Raw genomic sequence first — 21,771 nt, 5'->3', positions numbered from 1 at the left:
ATAAAGATGTTACCTCTACATCTGTGAAGTAATTTACCCTTAGCTATTGACTTAAGAAGAGGTTTTTTTATCCAAAAAAGGAACTTTAGTTTTAAGCAACAGACACTAATTTTCTTCTCTTACACTATTTAAGTTGGTTGAATTTCAAAATGCAGGCTTTTAAATGTAAAATGTAATAGCTAATAGAATTACCAAAAAAACCCCACACTTCACAAGATCCAAAATCTGATTAGAGAAAAGTTATAAAAGATGACAACACACTAAGAACTATAAAAGACCATTGCATATGAAGATTTAACCAAGGCAGACATGCAAGTGCTGTAACCATTTCTGTTGTGCCTTTAGCCAGATTCAGCAAAGATGATTTGCTGTGAACAAGATACCCAGAACAGCTTAGAAATAATTTCATTTATTACACACAGGAAGTTGAAATAATAAAAAACCAATACATTAAAGCTAGGCTTCTATCAGAACTGTTAACATTTTAGTAGTAATAAATGAATCAGTCAATTAATTTGTTATGCACTGCAATTGTACTTGTGATAATGCATTTACCTAGCACCACTCTTATGCTACCAAAGAGTCCATTTCCATAACTCCTACATTATTATTCAGCATTATTGGAAATCTGCAATAAATTATTGATGGTATATTTAGGAGAACAAACCAGCAAACGGAAAGCAAGGAGACTGAAAACTTGAGTGGGGTTATAAAGAAAGATCTGCAGCACTAAAATGTTCTGAAGCTCAGATTGCTGTTATCACTTATTGATCAATGATGGGAAAAAGGAGGAACTCACATTCACAGCAGCAGTGTGCCCAGAGTTGCTGCAAGTGGTACCAAAAGCTCAGATTATTGAAACTCTCTGCTGCTGTCAGTGCTAATTAGCAGGACACCACATTAAGTAACATCATACAAAATTAGAATCAGCTGGCCCACTAAAAGCCAATAAACACCAGAGGTGTGAGCTCTGCAACAGACATTTGTGTTTAGTGTAGAAGGCAGGAGACAACTTGTCTGAAAAATTTCATTCCTTCTCAAAAGCATATTGCACAGTTGCTACACATCTTCAGAAAGGGAAAAAAGACTCTTCTGAGCTCAGTGACACATATTAGTTATTTTGCTTTACAAAACAGAGCTTGGAGAGCAGAAATTTGATAACAAACCCACAGTCTATTAACCAGGTGGACCAGTAAAGCTTGATATTAAACCACAGAAAAATGACTCAGGATTGTGCCCATCACCTGACCACACTTGCCAGTCCTACTGTAAAGTTGAGAGGTTTTATCTGTTACTCAGTGAAAGACACAGCCAAGCTTTTGGACTTTTAAAATAGTGTTAAAGAATCCCATTGTTGTTACTTTTTCCATCAACTTTCCTACCTTAGCATCCTTGGGCTTGACCACCTTCATGAAGGCACCTCTCACCAAGGCTTCCTCTCTCTCCCTTCTGGTCACTTTCCGAGTATCAAGAAACTTCAGGTTTGTCAGTTTGTGCAGGACAAAATATCTGCCAGAAAGCAAGTGCACACAGTTAAAAACCAGTAATAAACAAAGACACACAGACTAAATGACTTCAAAATAACAGCAGTGAAGAGCAATGGCCTTTGTTTTCCTCTCTCTTCACCTTTCTCATGCAACAGAGTGTATATATAAAGTTACCATACTTCACTGTCACAAATAAAGCTTGCTGAAAAATGCCTGTAACAAAATAGAATAAATCTGAAATGGCTCTGGAGGGTCATTTTGGAAAAAGAATTTCTGAGTAACTGCAAAGATCCCGTTCCTAAATTGCAAGGCAAAGGACCAGAGACACAGCAACCTGCTAGCTATGTTCTCCAAAAGAATTTTCTGCAGATTTTGTTTTCCTAAAAAAAATAATACAATTATCAGTGAAATTAGAGACCTTGGCTCCTTGCTTGCAGAGGGAGAGAACATGGCAGATCAGAGACTAAGGCACAAAACCATGGCAAAATTAAATGTTCAGCCACCTGAAGTACATGTTATTCACAAATGTGAAGCTGACATTGCAAAGTGAAGGAAGTGCCAGATTTTTCCTGGCAGGGGGTAGGAAGGTGACTGATAATGTTCCTCATGCCTATCTGCTTTGCATAATACTCCTGTCAGTCAGGGAGGCTCTTGATCATACCTATCCCTCCTGGTACTGGGAATAAGAAATTAAAGTAGAAGATAAGTCTGCATAACATAACATTTTAAGGGGAAAAAAAAAGAACAACACACAAATCATGTGGGTTTAAAAGGTAAGATTTATGTTATCCTGTTGTCAAGACCAGATAAACAGGTGAACAAGACTGTGAGACTCCTCTTCTACACAGCCCAGCAAAATATTATACTGCAAATGAACCTTCCAGCCAAGCACACCTTTCCTCTGAGGCATCAGCTTTGTGAACAAATTTACTGAAAATGCTCAGTTCTGAGATGCTCAGATAATTTAGATGTTGAGTCCTCAATCTGGGACATTCAGTGATATTAGAAGAAGAAAGAGAGAGAGTCCCTTCACAAACCAAAACATGTCTTAAGATCTTTTCTTAAACACCAGCTACAAATCTACAAGAGTGACACATTCTCAGGCTCCTCCCAGCTTTCCTGGCTGCCCTTCCAGTCCTCCCTGGCATTTTGCTGGTCCTTATCTTTCAGGAGGAGAAGCTATCCATCTTGCATTGCTGGCAGAAAAGCTCTGATGACAACAGATTCCTTCAAATGAAGACATGTACAGAAGGAAACAATATGTCAAGAGTGAAGAAGAGTGAAGCTAAAAATGAGTAAAGACACCCACTAAGTGTAGGGTGAGAATAGATGAATATTCAGGTGAAGAAAACATCAGTATTAGAAAATCAGCAAATGTTTAATGATGGAATGAAATATGCCATTGCAAAGCTGGCTGCAACAAAAATGACAACAGACTAAGACAGCACTGTCATCTCTGCTGACTTTGGATCACAGCCCTAATGTCAGTCTCTCAATCATCTCAAACGAGCTTAAAATTACAATAACATTCCTTGATACAAATGTATTTTTAAACCATTCTGACTGCACTTCAAAAAACAGAATTAGCACCAGTGCTTGCCAGCTCCAAAACGAAAACAAAAAAATCCTACCCAGATAAACTAAACAGCAAGCTACACCACAAGTCACAGGCTTGGGGTTGATGTGTTTAAAAATAAACTTGCACTCCTTAAAGAGAGTAAATAATCAAAAGTAAATACCACAAAGGTAAACTAAAGATCTATCAGTGATTAGTTCTTTAACAAACAAGGTGATTCAAAATATGCCATCCACTCATATTCTTTTTACTGCATGGGGGATAAAAAGAATCTGTATTATAGGGAAAGAGCACACTGCTTTTTTCTTAAATGGCTGAAGAGAAGCACTGGGCTTCCTGGGTTTATTTTGGGTAGAAATATGAAGCAGCAGCTTCAATCTAAATGTAACACAAGTTTGCCATAAAAAAATACAGGAAAGGATTACCAAAGCCCTGGAATGAACACTCCACAATATCAATTCAAGCCTTGTAAATTTAATCCAGGGTTATTTGTTGCACAAAATCCCTTTACTGTGATGTATGACTTAGTTACTAAGGTTATCACAGCAGTATCCTAAAGTTGCATAGTACATAAAACATCTCAGTTAACAATGCAGGGAGGTTAACTCCCACAGATAACCTACTATCAGAGGGTTAGAGCAGATGACATGCCTCTGTCAGCTTTCAGGAGCTATTGATGGTTCAATCAGTTTGTTTTGAAGGTAAAGTACAACAAAAGGGCACTAAACTTATTCAAACTGTCAACAGGGACTATCTGGAATGTTGCTTGCAGGTAAGTAATTTTGGGTGTTTTAAGACTATTATCAAACACCAATAGCTGCAGAAAAAGACAGCTACTAATAACACAGAATGCAGCCATCATAAAATACTTTATGGCAGGTACTAGAATCCATAAATTGCCTGGCACGTTGCACCTGTTTTCAACTTGGAAAATCCCTAGTTAAGAGAACACTTAAATGAAAAAAGATCCACCTCTATTTCACATCAGAAGTTCAGTTGATTTTAGCTTAGAGGTTGGGAAGCAGACCCTGAAACCCCCCCCCCCCTTTCTTTTTTTTTTTTTTTAATAATTTTGAAACTTAGCAATGTTCCATGTGCTCTGAGACTGCTGCTACTGGGTTTTAACATCTTTGTAGTGGTGTGGAAAAAAAAAGTTATTATTTTCTGTGCTAAGGATAAAGGTGAGCTCCAGAGAGAGAGAAAAGAAAAATCATCAGAACAACACAGAACACTGGGAAGGGGTTTAGAGACCTATTTCTCACTGCCTATAAAGTGATCATCTTATTCATGATGATTTAAGGAAGTGAATTCTATAAGTCAAGTTGCATTTCCTTTTGTCCAGAACCATCTTCCTCCCAGGGCCAAGGGTTCTGTGAATCTAACCTAGTAACAGATACCCATCCCACACAAAACAGGAACACCCAGAGGTGGAAAAAGCCCAGAGAATATCACATTTCATGTTATTTCAGTCTTTAGTTAAGTGAAAATGACAATCAAGATTAACAATTCATTTACCAATTTTGTAAGTGTTGCATGTGATTAGGACTATTTTAACAGTTTTCACACAGACCTGTCAAGAGAGTGGATAAGGGGGACAGGCTTGAGGGGGCATTTGCAGAGGAATGCAGTGAGTTTGGGATTCAGCTGCTATTGACATTGGCAAAAGCTCAATGGGGCAAAGCTTTTTTGCTTTGAGGAAATATGTTGGGAGTTCAGAAAGGGACGGGATAAAGCTTTGAGACCAGCTCTTTATCAAACAATACACGATTAATTTTTAATATAAAGAAATACTTTTCTGATACTCACTCTACAGCCTTCAATGAATCACAGACTTCAGTCTGACTTAGGGGGAAACTAAGCCCTATCAGCTCCCTCCTAGGGACAGTTTCTCTGTGCTTTTAGTTCTCTTCTGTCTAACAATCATGACTTCAAACCCAGTCCTTGTGCTATCCCAATCCTCTGCCAAAAGCAGTGATGGTTCACACAACCTTAGGAGAGTTTCCCAGGTGAAACAAAAGGGTTCACAGAGAATGTCTGAGTTTTTCTTAAAGGATGACAAGGAAGAAAGGAACAAATCTGGTTTTAATGTATGCAAGAAATCTCTCAGTCCTGATCCAAAGCACACACAGCTGTAAGTAACATTTATGTCAACTTCTGATTTTTGTTAAACAGCTGCTCTGTAACTTCATTCCCATCTATGTTTTCAGTAGCCATTTACCTTCAGGCATAAATAATCCTTCAGTTTTAATGAGCTTTGGTCCCCTACTCATTACTATTATTGAACATTTTAATACATTTTTATTCCAGAGCTGAAAACACCATAACAACAAAAATATCACATAATATCATATTATGTAAGGGCCTTGATTCATTTATTACCTCCTTTTGAAAAGCAGACAAGTTGTAGAACATGGCTGGCCTCCTGCTACTGAAAGATAATGGCATCACCACTGAGCCATGGTATAAGAAAATCTTAAAAGTGGCAATAAATTACTTGGGGAAATAATGATTGGGTTTTTTTAATTCCTTCTACTACAAGAAGCATACAATAAATTTGTATATATTGGAGTTGCAGGGAAAATAAACACTTCCACTGAACCTGAAACTCTATGGAAAGAACTGGATTCTAAATAGTCCTTCAGTTTTCACTTTTATTATCAAAACCTGGAATGTAAATCTGTATTTTATTATCGTGGTTGATGTTTAAAACACAAAATTAATCAGGGACTGAAAAATTGAGAAGTATTTGCCCAGAAGAATGCAGAAGTGCCCAGCTCTACCCATAGCACAACTGCAACATGCTCTTTGTTTCATAAAGTGTTTACTTTCATTTTTCCATTTTCCCTGCTATTGTATTTCTTTTATTTGACAATCACAGAACATAAAAATAATATAGCTATTTCCAACTTTGAAGGGCTGATTATGCTCTCAGTTACCATTGCTGTAAACCAGAAATAATAAACAACCTGAGGCTGGCAAAGTTGCCTCAGCATTCAAATGGGGAGAGAGGAAAACAAAAATCAGAAGGATTGAGCAAACATGTTTATGGCACTCAGCTACACTTTCTTCTGTAATTCTTTCTTCTGTACCACCAAAAAGGTTAACCCCCTACTCACACCAAACAGTTTTGAGCTGGCTGCTGAATTTCAATGCAGAGTTAAGGAACCAGGTCAGAAACTTAAATAAAAAAACCTTAAAACTTAAAAAAACCCAGCATCTTCCAGAACAGAGAGCATGATGTTGGCATGAGGTTTGATCACACAGCCTCTCTGCAACCACTCTTTGGTGCTGACCAAGTAATTCTGAGGGGCCCTCAAGTCACTCATAAATCCACACCTCCTCCTAAAACTTCAGCCTCCTCTGCTCCATTTCCATGTAGGAAACAACACCAGGAATCAGAAAAACATCACTCTATACATCTAGCAGTAAGTGTAGTTATGTCTTGACTTGCTGTGTTGGGATGGGCAAGCTGGGGTATAACAGACTTCAATTTATTGGGCTAAAAAAAAAAAAAAATATTGCAACAGCCTTTGCTCCTAAAACCTTGCAGGTGGATGTTGTGTGGCTTTTTGATGACTATCAAACACAGGGGGGTTTTAATTCCAGGAATAACAAGGGCTCATGCAAACAGTGAAGTGGCACAGATTCCTAGATTAGAAAGACATAAGGAAATACCCCCATGATCTCATTAAGTACATAAAAAACACATAAGTGAATTACAACAGACTTCTTCCTCCTGCTAAGCCAGCCTCAGCAGTGAGTTCCCTGCTACTGACCAAGTATATTACTAATTATTTTCATTACTGAGCAAAGACTTGTAGTCTCCTATTGCTTCTTGAATATGCATTTATATTACCAAGCAATTTCAACAACAAGACTATTTAAAATAGATGAATAGGTTCTGTCTCAATTCTAGGAAAAAACTAAACCAACACAAAAACCCCAAGGAGACCAAATGAAAACACACTAAAAAAATCCCCAAAACCACAACAGGAGAAAACAAAACTGCAAGGGAACTGAAAATGCTATGGAGAGGACCCAGCCTCTCAGAGAACCAAACGTGTGGGCTAGGAATAGCTGCTTCAGCTTGAAAACTTAATCCACACAAAATGCACACACTTCCTTTCGTGCTGTTATATCTTAAGAGGACTCCATAAGGTTATCACCATTTGCTCCCCCTGCCAAAGATACCGTATCTCCTATCTGTACTTTTAAGCTAATTTAAAATAAACTCAGGCATTTGTTTCCACTTGCCCTTGTTTCCATGTCAACAGCGTTTAATGAATGCATCATTCCAGGAAATGTCAATAAGGAGGCCAAGAAGAATGGGCGAGCAGTGCAGACTTCACACATGGCACACATCCTTCACAATCATCTTGCTTTAATGAAAAATAGGTGAGGTCACCTGCAGCACTCACAACTGGTTGGTAACACGTCCTGACCCAGCAGATTTCTCACAGTTCAGTAACACCACGTTTGAAGTTTTTCCCTGCAAACAATACACCCACAGGACTGACCAAGTGCGGGTACAAGAGAAGCAACCAGCAATTACCATGTTGACTTCTGGTACTTTGATCTCCAGGTCGTGACCTTTGCTTTCAGGCAAGCTTCAAAGTAGAGATTGTGGAATCGGTGACTTTAGAGGACTCAGTGTTTTCCAAGCTATTTTTTTTCTGCTTTCCTTGCTTCCTCTTTGAGCCAGAAGCTTTCAAAGCTTTCCCACCACCATCGGATTTTAGATACTCCGCTCTTCCTTGCCCTGACCCCCAGAATTTCCATTACAACATATTGCCTCTCATATACAGAAAGCATGTAAGTTAAGATAAAAAGAACTTAAAATACTTTCAAACCAAAAGCAACCCAAAACAAAAAACCACAAACCTGAAGTCTTGATGGAAAAAAACATGAGTTTTCAAAACGAACCAAAAAATTGCAAAGTTTGATTAAAAAAAATACTGCCAAAAGGAACTTCCCATTTTCTCTTTCCAAGCAAATATTCCAATAAGGCATAGAAATATTTTCAATTTGCCCTCTTACACTTCTGAAAAGTAAGGAGGAGTAACAGCAATGGAAACCCCCCCCTAGTTTTTCTTTTTTTTCCAAAAAAATCCCATTCAAACATTACAATGTTCCTTAGAATAAATACTTTGAGAAAAAGTCACAACAGCCTTTCTATATAAAACCTATTTTTAATAAAAAAATATGGAAAAGCTTTAGCACTGAAATTGATAGAAATGGTAAGCCAATGGATTAGCTGAGGAACTGGACTGTAACTTCTGGAGAAAAGTCCTAGTTTTATACATTTTTCCAATTATTTATGCTAAAACCTAATTATTTTAAAAGATGTACTATTAGGGTTTAGCTTGGTTACTAAAATCACACAAAATCGTTGGACCTTGAGTTTTTAAAAACTTGATTTTCCACATTTTTTAAGGTTGAGATTTTGAGGCGTTTACAGATCTTTTCAGTATGTTGAAATGAGAAGATTAAGTAAAGCTTTGATTTCTAGCACCTCTCTCTTTCTGGTTGAGGAATTAAATAGCCTGAACTTTAATTGAACTCAGTAGGAATGAAATTAAAGCCCAATGAAAAATGAAGCTATGGTTCCAATGGTCACTGCAAAAAATTTACAAAAAGAAAGTTCCTATTCAGAACAAAACTAGTGAAGAGCTTATGGTAAAGCAAAATGTTTATCCAATTTGGGTTCACTGAAATGCAACCTTTTGATATTTTCTGTGTGATAATTTTTCTCAAAAAGAAGTCTTAAGAAAAAAAGTTCCATTAAGACCTTAAAAAATGCTGAAATTTTCCATTTCATGTGTTTGGTTTTGAGATTTGAAGCAATACATTTGATAAAATACAAATACTTTCTCACTCAGGAGAGCTTGCTGCTGCTAAATCTGAAAGAAATCTGCACATTTTGGGGAAAGATGAAATAAGTGGTGCTCAAGATGCTTCAGAATGAGTACTCAAACCTCTGAATTAGCTATTCAGAGTAAAATAAGAGTATTTTTAATCATTTCCACCAGGTAGGTGAATATATTCCTCTAAAAAGAGAGAGAGAGATGAATGGATGGGTAGGTAGGTAGGCAAGGTGGACACTTTTGGGGTTTGAATCTAGTGTTCTATCAGATTCCATATAATGTAACAAATAATTATGGAAAAGGATCAGGAAATTTCCATTACAGTAGCAGAACAACTAATTAGAAGTTCACCTTCTTTCTTAAGAGAGCCTTAATTAACCTGGTTTGTATTGAAGAAAAAAAAAAAACTACTCAGGGTTTTGAAAAATTGAAGGGAAAGAAAACAGAAGCAATGCTGCCCTTTCCAGAAGGTGCATAAATACAATCAGTTCACACTTTGGCACAGTGGTTTGCCACAATGTGACCTAAAACTACCTTGACCTCCCTGAAATCAACATTTTTGCATTGAAATGAAACAAGAGACACGCTTGTTTTGATGTATGGCTGTGTGACATATTATAAATATTACATCACATAACCACAGAGGATGTCAATCAATAAAGGATTTTTTCAGACAGCACTAAATGAACCATGGGTTCTTGCCTCTGAATGGTTCCTTTAACATACTACTTTTGCTTAAATGATTAATAGGAGACATATTGTCAGAAAACATACTTAAAGTGAAAAACAGTAAACTGTAGAAATATCATTCATTTTTTAAGCAATTCTCTAGTGCAAATGCCACATAAATTTACATAGAGACAGCACTATTAGGCTCTCGTAAGCTGGAGAGGAGCATAAGTTCCACTTAAGTGTGAAAGCAATGGGAAAACATTTTAGTAATAAAATCTGGGCTGCTCTACTGTGTGAAAACCAAAATCCTACAGCACAGCAAAGCTGGATTCAAACGTTGAATCATCAGAAGGTTAAAGGCCTTTGGGTTAATCAAGAAATTCTGCGCAAAAATTTGGAGCAAAGGAAAAAGAATTTGCACACCCAGGACAGCAATAAAGTGGTGCACCAAATTCATGCCACTTCCCAATAAACTTGCTCTAAGTCCCTCCCATTTGCTTTGCAGAGTTTGGGTTGCCTGAAGATAAAATCAGAGCTTGACTACATAACTCAGAATACTGCAGGTGATCCACTAAACACCAGCAAGCTCAGGCTCTGCAAGATCAGCAGAGTAGTGGCCAGTGCTGCTTGGCTCTGAGATGCCTGGGGCAGCCATTTTCAGCTGAAGAATAAAATATAAAATAAAATGCCAGCACACAAAGACTGAAATCTTGCATCAGAAGTGAGCAAGAAAAAAAAAAAAATATATTTTTATATATATATATATATATAAACAATGTCTCACTTGCCTACAGATTAGGAGCTATGAGATTTACAACATATCAGCAATTATGCCACAGATTTTGAATCTCTACTCACAATCTTTCTCAGTCACAAGTAGGGTTTTTCCTCTTGTTGTTTTTTTAAAAAGGAAAAAACCTTGTAATTTTTAGCAATGTTTTAGTTGTATCAGTCAGACATGCAGCATTTTATCAGGCTTCCATGTTTAATATCCAGATGACCTTTTCTGTAATACAGATTGTTACAATGACATCAGAGAGAGAGTTTGGGGATTTTTCTTTGAATTTAAACAGTAAGTGCTACAAGCAGCACAATACAGAAGGAGTCCTTTTTCCTATGTTCTTTAATTGTGCCTTGATAACTAGAGCAGAATAAACTCATCACCATAATGACAGGAGAAGACAATGTAACTGAGTACAGTGCTTTTTCTTTACATTTTTTCTATTGACTCTCAGGCCCTACTGCATGTAAATGTTGCCTTACCTTGGCTTTAAGGAAGGAAAATCCCTAAGTAGGTGCATCAGAGCACCAACTTCAGGAAGCTCTGTTCACACCTCCTCACCTCAACCATCTGCTGAAAAACACTGGAATAATTCTGGGAAGAAGGTTCCTGAGAGTCACCTCAGAGAGATGGGGCCCCTTAAACTCCCAGGTGGCAGAATAGTGCTCAGTGCTTTCAGAATATGTATTTGAGATATTGAGTTGGTTTTAAGTCAATATTTTTCCAATAATAAAACAGAACTGAGATACCTTATCATTTCCACACAAGTGAAAACACTAACCTGTACCTCTGGTAGTCATCTTCATCCTTTTCCTGGCAGACCAGTTCATTTGGGCAGGCCATGTTTCCAAGCAAACTGAGGTACTGTAGAGAGGGCACAACTTCAGCCAAATGGTCCAAAAGGCTTTCCAGTTCTGTTATGTGTCAAAGGTGGTGGGTTAAGGATTCAATTATGTTAATGAAAAAAGCATTTAGAGTTGCATCAGTGCTGATTTAAACATACATTTCAAGAACTGACAATCAAACTTAGCATGGCAGTTGGGAAAATGTCACATTAATTGTTCCAAGGGCAAACAGGGATAAATTTCAGTCAGTTTTTTGGCATGGAATGAAAGAATTTGTCTGTTTTGTCATTCTTTTCTCCTCCTTTCTTTCCTAGGTGGTTCACTACAAAACATTAAAACTTTGACAAAATGATGGATGCTGTGTGGTAAAATGGCTAGCAATTGCTGGAGTCATGAAACTTTTCCAGCATGGAAACAAACAGTTCACAGCACATTCATCACTAATATATTCAGTCCACTGGAAAATGAGTTTCTGAAAAAAAGAAAAAAAAAAAAAAAAAAAGTCAAACCACAGCCCACTTTCACTCCCAGCATATAAATGCTTTGAGTGAAACAGCAACATATCTGTAATTACTCAGTATATGCAAAAATAATGCTTCACCCAGTGCCTGAGTGTTACAAGTATTTTATGTAGGAAGCTCTGAAGGCTTCATTAAAATAGCCTTAGGTATTTTACTTTTTTACTTAATATTCCTTAGACCACAAATAATGGTCTTCCGTATTGTAAACTGCATTAAAACAACCAAGCAAACAAAGGTTAAGCCACCTTTTCCCCATGGCAGTATTAGAAATCACAGCTCAGGTTTAAGAGTAACAACATTCAACTATTTGCACCCTGCTGATTGCTGAGATAAAGCAAATTCTTTTGTTCAAATACAGTGTGACAGTCTCTAACTATATATTCTTATTTCATTCAATTTACATGCAAAGAAATGGGTATGATTAAAAAAAAAATAGATGCCATGCTTGTGAAAAGTTTTCAGTGTTTAATAAGTGACTGACTGAGACAATGTTAATCATTATTCAGAAACATTAAAGGGCATTTCACTGCTCTGTTTTTATCCATTCCTGCTGTTGGAGCCTGCAACTATTGTTTTAAATGCTCCGTTCAGTTGTGTGGCTTTTATACTTGATTTATGTTTTTCTGTTATCTTTGTTATTCTTAACTGATAGAATTTACTTTATTTCTTCACCTCAATATCTTCGGGGCAACAAAAGCAATACAGAAGGGAAAGCTTCACTTTTATAAACATGGTCTGCCTTTGGAAAGCCTGGAATTTTATTTCCAAACACACATGAAGATCATGCTGATGATTGCTAATTTTATTATACTAAAAATCAATGTATTTGCACTCATAGTTTATGTTCTGCTCCATAAAGTCTGAGGAATCACACTCAAATGCTTTGCATGAGTGAGAAAAATGAAGGGTTTGAAGTAATTTCTATGAAATATCCAAAAAAAGAATAAAATGCTAACTTGTATTTTGGACAAAGTCACATTATGGAATGCTATGTGCCAGTAAGTAATCAACCAGGCCCTAAGAAAAAGTGTCCTTTTGTAGTATGATATAAATCTTAATTATTTAGGGTGAATTCCCAACGAAAAATTGATGATCATTCTCCTCCTCTTCTGATACCTGGAACTCCAGCTCATACAGAAGACTTTTTCACAGCTCTTGCAGGCAGCATGTTACTGCAATGGGAAGGTCACAAACTGTTTTTCCACACATGTGCAAGTGAAAAGCTTTTAAAAAATTTCCTAAGACTGTTAGAGAAGTACTTGAATCTGGCACCCTCCCTCAAGCAGGAGAAACACTTAATTTTTTTGCAGGATTGCTTATACTGCAAAAAGCTTCCCCAAGAGAAATAGTTTGTTATTACAAAAGACAGTTATTACCATAACAGCAATCACACACAAGGGTTGCAAAACTTAGGTTGTATCTGGGCATTTCCTATCAAAAAGAGAAAAAAATAAATTAAAAAAAAAAACCTAACAAAAGCCCACACTTTTTGGTGCTTCCATGGAGTAAACATATTTCCTTGTCAATTAAGTGGAGGTTTTTCTGGGGTAGAAGTTCTTCTTCCCCACAGTTTGCTGACTGTTTTCTGACTCCTATCTGGACCTGCAGAATTATGCTCATGGTGAAGATGGGGTCAGCTTAGATTTCAGAAAATGAAAGACTTTGCATGGACATCCTGTGGAAAGCAGAAGGAAGAGACACCAAATTCACCAAGAACCTGCAATAACCTGCATCTCAAAAACCTGAATCTCCTCAGACTTGGAAATGAGTGTCTAGATTCTAATATCTCACATCTAAACTCCAAGCATCAATTTTAGAAACATCCCCAAAACTACCTCAGGCAGGGATGACCATGGTACACACACAGACTCTGTACAGTTCTTTTCTTTTGTTATCATTTACTCATCTTCCTCTGCTGAAACAGATATTTAGCATCCAAGCAGGGTTTTGATTTTAGTTGCAACAGAAACAGAAATATGTGCTCAGAACAAGCCCCAAGAACCTGACATGGTCACCTCAAAAGTAGATCACAAGTTCGCAGAAAAGTTGAAGCTTTGCAGGCCTGGATAGACCCCAAAAACCAGGACACAAGCAGCACTTGAGAACAAACCAACCTGTGCCTTATAGTAGCCAACTGTTTCGGGTTTTTTTGGTGCCAAAATCAGCAGTTATATCATAAATAAAATAATTTTAACTTCTGATCTTCAGGACTGTCTTTTCTCATCCCTCTTAAAAGCAAAACAGAATGCAAAGTACAGATTATTTTCCCAAGAAGCTCCATCCACCTGCCATCACAGTTATAAAAAATAAATAATATCCTGTTCAAATCTGCATGATTGAGTGTTTCTCAGGATGAGTTGTAAGTCACAGTGCATGTCTAGTGTACTCTTTAGTTAACTGGCACATCACACACTTATTTTAATCACAATACTGGAACTATACAATGCCACCAAAACAGAAGGGGAAAATCAATTGCAAGCCTGAAATTATTGCCAGGTTCCTTTTTATGTTTTATTGTTGCAGCCTAAGGAGTGTCACATTGGTGCCATCAGAGCCAAAGAGCTGCTGGGCCATTTCTAAGACCAATTTCAGTGACATTTCCTCCAAAAAAGCAAATCACAATTAAATCCATGGGCAGCACAAGTGAAAACTTATTTATTTACAGCCCTCTCACAACATCCCTGAACTGATCTTTCTCAAGTCAGTGTCACTGGTCACCAGGTGAGGATGTAATAGTGATGTAAATGCTTACACCAGACTCTACTATTTGAAAACCAGTTTCAAGTGTCACTGTAAAGACCACTGAAGTGCCTTACAGTAGTGATCCACCCCCTAATCCAATAGTGTCATCATTACCAACCCCTTACACTCTAGCAGATGCTGAATAAAATAAATTCTACAAATAATTTAAAACTCATCAGCTCTTCAGCTCACTAAAATAATAATTCTCAGCAATTACAAAACAATAATCCACTCCCAAAACACAAGTTTGTTAAGTAGTTAACAAACATATACTTGACATACTTAGACATTTCATCCCCATCAAAAGACTAAACTGATAACCTGCACTGATAACCTGATAAACTGCACTATTTCTAGTCTTAGTTAAGGAAACATTAACAAGAAATAAAAGAAATTTTAAAGCCTCTTCATCACATGACACGTTCTATACCACACAGCAGACTGTTCAGAGCATACACAACCAGGTCACCGTATTTCCTGTTCAGGAAAACACTCCATCAGCAACACTGAGGCATTAGCAGAGAATTACTTGGAAAACAGCTTCTTATGGTGGGCCCAACTGTAGAACAATTTGGGATTTTTACAAGTGTTATGGAACAAAAATAGCCTACAAATAAGTATGTTCTTATTTGTCTGTTTGCACTCACACCACAGGTTGTGAGGGTCTTCAAAAGGCAAAAAGAAGAAGCAAAAGCCCAAAGCAAATGATGCATCTCCCTTCTCTGGCTAAGAATTAACTGCCTATCCAAGCTCATAACATTTTGGTTTTGTTTTGTCCTGTAGGATGTCTTAAAACTCCAGTGCTAGTCAGGACTATGGCCCCTTCTAAACCCTTCAGAGATCAGTTTCACAGAATTCAAGACTCCTACCAAGGAGTGTTCACAGTACTGTGATTCAGAGTTCAATAGTCCCCAGTGAATATTTCATTTAATCAGTGTCAAACTTGTCCTCTCTAAGTGAAAAGTACAATGCCACTTTGCTCAGCCAACTTCAGGAGAACCTCCTCAGCAGGATCATAGAATCATAGAACCATAGAATTGGCTGGGTTGGAAGGGACCTCAGAGATCATCGAGTCCAACCCTTGAACCACCGCTGCGGTTACCAGACCATGGCACTGAGTGCCACAAGGATCAGCCATCCCAGTGTTAAGCTGTGCCTTAGGACTGCCAGCTTAGGAAAAAGACAGTCCTCTTCTGCTTCTGGGAGATTCACACATGGAATCACACAGGAACTACTGGATGATGTTTCTTGTGTTCCACTATTCCAGACCTCCATGTCCTCAAGAATCTCTTTGGCTGCTTCTTTTCACTAGATCCACCTCTCCCAGCATATTTGGAGGGCACAGACACAATAATCTTTTCTAGAGGACAATATAAGGGATGCTTGAAGCAGTGAGGACTGCTGCTGGCCAGTCCCATGCTCCATAGTGTTTCCTTATTCATGGTTATTCTTCAGGGAGAACTGCTGGTCAAAGCCATGCAGAAACACAACCTAACAGTTTCTAAATAAAATTATTCTATTTGACTCCATAAGAATGCTCTGCTAATATATCACTCTTCAAACAAAGCTATGTGTATTTCTTACCACTCAGTTGTTTTTTGCATATAGTTTGAAGTGGGCAAAGAAATCTGGGATATCTTCCTGCAACCCTTTTCTCTCTCAGCAGTTCTGTTTTACTTATCTCCTGCTCAAACACATTGGCTTTAAAAGAAAACTAACCACTCCTGTTCCCTCCTCTCAGTGCTTTCCAAGTTGGGCCATCATTTGCTTTCAGAAACTTTGTAGTTTAATGCTTTTTAATTTCTAGCCATCCCCAAAAGCCTTGCAGAAGAGCTTTTTGTGTCCCTGACTTCCTGTGATTACAGCCTCTGTGAGTTCTTGGAAGCAAAGAGAAAAAGAGCTTTACGTTTAAAATATTTTTGAAATCTGTATATAGAAAATAAATATCATGTGAAATTGGAGGCTGTGAATTGTAGAACTACCCAGAATTGTCATTGAAATGACAACTCATCACCTATCAAGCAGCTGTTGCCATCAGCTTAACCCTAGAGCTGCACAGCACTTCTAACAAAGTCATGAATAAAGCACCTACATCTTTCCCATTCCAAACTTTTGATTCATGTGAATTTATCACAAATTGAAGGCAGCAATTACAAGTTACTCCACAGGCAAACAGCCTTGGAACAGACTGCCTTCAAAGACCACCTTCCCTCTTCCATAGATCATGGAATCAAAGAATGGTTTGGGTTGGAAGGGACCTTAAAGATGATCAAGATCCAACCCCTCTGCATGGGCAGGAACCTCTCCCACCACACCAGGCTGCTCAAGGCTTCTCCCAACCTGGCCTTGAACACTGCCAGGGAGGGGACATCAACAACCTCCCTAAGCAGCCTGTTCTACTATCTCCCTACCCTCATTTTCTTCCTAATATCCAACCTAAATTTCCCCCTCTTCAGTTTTAAACCATTACCCCTTGTCCTATTCACTGTCCTCTCTGGTGAAAAGCCCCAGCCCAGCTATCCTGTATTCAACATGTAGATGTTGGGCCTTAGGCATTTAAAGGACTTCATTTTTACTCCAATTGCACTGACTCAGAGGTCCTGCAATTCTCTAGATTTAGCCAAATTTGCAGGTGTAGCATTGCAAAGCTCAGAAGTAGATGCAGGGAGACTGCTGCACCATTTCAGCTGAGATCTTTGAAAAAGATATGTCCCACCAGACACCCTGCCACCAACAGTATCAGCAACATTTTCTTGTTCATCAAAGCATCCCCAGTTCAGATTTTACCATGGCAGCAAACAAGTAAACCAGTTACCCAAATCCAACCCATAATATCCTGGCATTAACCATAAATCCAGACAAAACCCTAGTACAATGATAGTTACTGCTTGAGAGACACTTTTGGCAAACTCCCAGGGCCTCAAGATTAAAAGCTACTCATGTAGTAGTTACTTATTGTTATTTATTACTGATATTATTTATTTAAAGCATCAAAACTAAGTGCAAAATTGTAGAATCTGCAGCTATTGTCATTCTCCTTGCTAGGAGGATTTTGCTTTATCAGGAGGTAAATTGCTCTCTTTATATTGTCTGTGGCTGCAGCTGGGCAGCTCTGTCCTCATGGTGCAGGCTGGAGGAAAGGGTTTTCCTGATCTGGGCTCCAAGAGTCTGCAGGCCACAGTTGGCCTTTTGGCCATAATTTCATCACCCTTGGCTTTTGTAAAATCATATATTCTGCATCTCCAAAACTCCAGAAGGGTCAAAGTATGGCAAAACTATTTGATCATCAAGTCCACACCCAGCCCTTGCAGATCAATTATTTTCACAGGCTGTTCTCTACCAGCCTCCAGACCAGGGCTCTGACTCAGCACAGCACTTTGGCAAGCACTGAACTATTTATTATAAATAAACTTAAGAAAACACTAAAATCAGGCGCATGGAGAAGTGACTGACTTCTTATGAATGGAACTCACTATTCATCTAAATACTTTAATGTATCGAGACCTTGATTTGGACAGCACTTTATATGAATTTATACCCAGTTGGAACATTGAGAATGCAGTGACTTGCTTTTCAGCTGCTTTGCACCTAACAAATCATGCTTAGAAAGGTTTCACATTTCCTGCTTTGGAGTGCTTTTGTTTTGGTTTGGTTGTTTTTCAGTTTATTTTACTTCAATGTTTGAAGAGATATTTAAATTATAAAAAAAACTGAACAGTTTTCACTGCACTCCCTGTTCCACTAGAGGTCAGCCTGCAACAGAACCCCAAGCAAGCACAGGAACTGCTGCACGCTGGTAGCTCTGACATTATTTTCTTTCTCTATTTTATCTATTAGAAAGATTTCTTCAGAGCCATAACTTAGATCTCTCACTAAAATGGAGCAACAGGAAGATATAATGGTGCATTTCATTTATGAATGACCTATAATAAATTACGATGAAGTATTCCAGGTGCCAAACCAGAGAATGCTTTGTCTGCACATGAGCTGTATTTCACATACTTTAATTTGGCTGACACATAAAACTCATTTGACATTTTGCAGGGTATTTCTTTGAAAGGATATTTGGTTCTTGTTGAGAGTTAAGGTGTGGAGGTGGGGTAACCTGGGTAAGAGAAGGTCATTTCCCAGTCGATTGTTGTCCAAGATCAGCTCTTCCAAGTAACTGAATGTTTTCAGTCCTTCCAGTGACCTGCAAACGACAAAGGCAACAGGAAAAATGATACTCCACTAAATCAGGGAGGCCATTATGAGCTGAAATAAATATTTTAACCTTCCCTTTCAGGAGTGGGAATAGTTTTGGTTTGGGCCTGTCAGAAGAGTGAATGACAAGCACTAGTGGCAAGGGGAGTGCTGGCACTGCAACACATCCTTCACATGCTGGCAGGATGAAGGATGGGGGTCACTTAGTGAGTAGCCAGGATCCAAAACAAAAGGCTTCAGATATGGGGCCTGCAGGATGAATTTGTCAATGTCTTGTGCCTTCAGGCACCCAGCCTTGCCTGACCCTAACCTCCATTCCCAAGATAAATAACTCTGTCACAGTTCACCTTCATTCCCTGGACACAAATTTAAGTTGTCATCCATCATTTCTGCCAAGAAATATCATACCCTGCTAACAATAATAAATACAACTTCAAGTATCATTTCTTAGCAGTTACCTTACATGCAATAATAGGAAATGGAGAAGGGGTTTTTCTTTCCTTTTTATTAACCACCTAATTTGCTTCTCGAGTCGCCGCAAACAAAACAAAATGTACTCTCCAAAACGAAACACAGAATTACTCCAGACAGAAAAGTCATTTGCTTGCTTTTTGGAACTCTACTGTCCCACTGTCAAGCCACAGGTCAGACTGCAGAGAGCAGCTTTAAAAAAGAAGCATTTCACAGCATGGAAGTACAGAGGATGGCTTGTAAATAAACAAGATCCCGGAGGGATTTGGTCCCCTGATAGCAAAGCACCGAGGAAAAAATTAATTAAAAAAAAAAAAAATAATAAAAAGAACACTTTGTTACCTTGTTAAGGCATCACTTTCAAACTTGATTCTTATTACTTGCACAACAGGGAAAAAAAGCCCACACATTAATCAACTAAGACACATGGTATAAGGAGCACACGCACAGACATGCATTCACAGCTCATTCACCTACCAGACACCTAAAGATATGCTGAGATTGCATGACTTGACAGCTGATCTACTATGCCTACCAGTGGGAAGATCATCACTGTATCTCCTGGCTGTTTTATAAAATGTGATGAATAAGGGAGATGCAGACTATAGTATTTATTCTCTTTCCAATGACATTTATACTGAGGGGATTTTCCTCATCGTCCCCCCCCTCCCCCTGAGTTTTTGGCAAGGATCAAAACACAGCCAAAGTCCCTGTGAGAGACCTCTACAGGCACTACTACTGGAAGAAAACACAAATATTATTAGAAAGTATAGGGTTTTCAAATTAGACAGTTTAACATTCAGCTGTCCAACATCAACAAGACAGCACTTTTGTAGGTACAACTTACCGACTGCTTATAAATCACAGTCAGAAGGTTCCAACAACCAAAAAAAAAAAAAAAAGGAAAATCAAGCCTGGGACCTTGACACTTGGTACTGTGCTCTAAACTGTGAATATTCAAGTAACATTTGCAGAGCTCTGAACCAGTCCAAGGACTCCAAAACACTCTCAGACTGAGCGTCCTGAAAGGGAGGGACAATTGCTCCGAATGCCATTTCAATTCCGGGCAGCCAGAAGTGCAGAAAATCTGCCATGTCTACACCCAATGGCATACCTAGATCACTACCAATGCACTGAGATTAAAACTTCCATGTCTGAAAGAACAAAAGCCTCTACTGCCAACATGAGAATAAAACAAGCACCACAGTAGCAGTTGCACTTTTTGCCCTCTGCTTTGGAAAAACTCACGGCCGCCCACGAAATCTGTCTGCCCTGAGAGCTGTGCTAGCAGGCTAGATTCAAGCTGCCTTTCTCAGCAAAGGGTAGCAACAAGCTTTGGTTTTGTCCACATCAAGATCAAAAATGAGAAGGGCAAACCTTTCAGACAGTGCTTTCCCCCCCCAAGTACCTTGAAAAGGCAAAATAACCCAGAGGAAGTAGCAGCGAGTTTATCAGGCTGTTAGGAGTTTTCACTTTGGTTTATTTGACAAACCTAGTTTAGCAAATTCCCCTTAAATACTCTTCATTATATAAATAGTGGATGATTTCCAAACCTCACATTTCAGTGTAAGACTCTGACTTGCCAAGGAAGTTCAGAGAAGGCCACCTCCTTGTCAACACCACAGAGCCTTATGGGATGTTAATAGGTCCTTTGTGAAAAAACATTGCTTGGGCTCTGGTCAGTGTCAGCATCAAAATACACATTGTTCCCCAGTTATGTTATGCAAATATAACACTCTTATCACCAGAATCAGCAAATGGTTGGCAACTGGCAAGGAGAAGAAAGCATACATCCAAAACTGCTGCAGGGGAGGCATAAAACAAAATGACAAGCCATGAAGTAGGACAAAAGGCCTGGAAACACTAGAGGGAGTTGCCTATTGTAAGAGCCTTTCTTTCACAAGCCTGGCCTGAACACAAGGGTACTAGCTTCAGAGAGAGGCAGAGAAAATTGTCTGCAAATCTCCTTACACCTGTCTGGTTTTGAGAATTTTTGCCATGTAATGTTATTAGCTGCTCAGTTAAAAAGGAGCCATGTTACACAGGGGGTTGCTTATTAATTGCTGGTTTCGTGTCATCAGAGCACTGGGCACTTGGTGATTTAATCACCTACATTCAGAGTCCAGGGAGGTGGGAGGGGATGTCACAATACAGGGAGAGGATGTAGCTATTCATATAAATTGGATCCAGGTGTTATTTTGCTGTTTGCATAATTATTATTTTTTCAGCTTAAACAGACAAAAAAAAAAACAAACTAGTAAACCAAAACAAAATGGGAGAGAGAGATGGTAAAGAAACAAAAAGGGAAAATAAGTGTTCTGCCATCATTCAGTGATACCAGCTACTGAATTCAAGGCAACAATCTCTACCTTGGTAAACCATAAGGAAATACTGCCCAGCAGTGGCACCCCACAATTTAAAAGTTTCAGGTACAATCTACACAAGAGCTCTTGCAGGACAAACTGCAGCAAGTCCCATAACTTCTGTGTGCCTCAATTTCCCAACTGCAGATGGGAGATAAGAAAGGATTGAAATCCTGGATTTGTACACAGAAAGCTTTTTTTTTATTATTTTGAGAAGCTGACGTAGGAACCAGTACAAAACACTAG

The 21,771-nt window shown here is 38.5% G+C and overlaps 1 protein-coding gene across 2 annotated transcripts in view; it reads right to left on the bottom strand.

Moving 5' to 3' along the window:
• Positions 1-21,771, bottom strand: part of LRMDA (leucine rich melanocyte differentiation associated) — a 550,862-nt gene that overhangs the window by 224,255 nt on the left and 304,836 nt on the right. The window contains exons 3-5 of one of the 2 annotated variants that reach the window (XM_030453399.1): positions 18,554-18,680; positions 11,162-11,301; positions 1,383-1,509 (exon numbers count right to left, since the gene is read on the bottom strand). In XM_030453399.1, the coding sequence (XP_030309259.1) occupies positions 1,383-1,509; positions 11,162-11,301; positions 18,554-18,680 (394 nt within the window). The remainder of the gene's footprint in view (positions 1-1,382; positions 1,510-11,161; positions 11,302-18,553; positions 18,681-21,771) is intronic. The other variant, XM_030453400.1, reaches the window with a different exon arrangement.

This window comes from Calypte anna, chromosome 6, assembly GCF_003957555.1.
Source record: "Calypte anna isolate BGI_N300 chromosome 6, bCalAnn1_v1.p, whole genome shotgun sequence".
Lineage (NCBI taxonomy): Eukaryota > Metazoa > Chordata > Aves > Apodiformes > Trochilidae > Calypte > Calypte anna.
The sequence above is the reverse complement of the archived record's forward strand: the minus strand, read 5'-3'. Positions and strand labels throughout refer to the sequence as shown.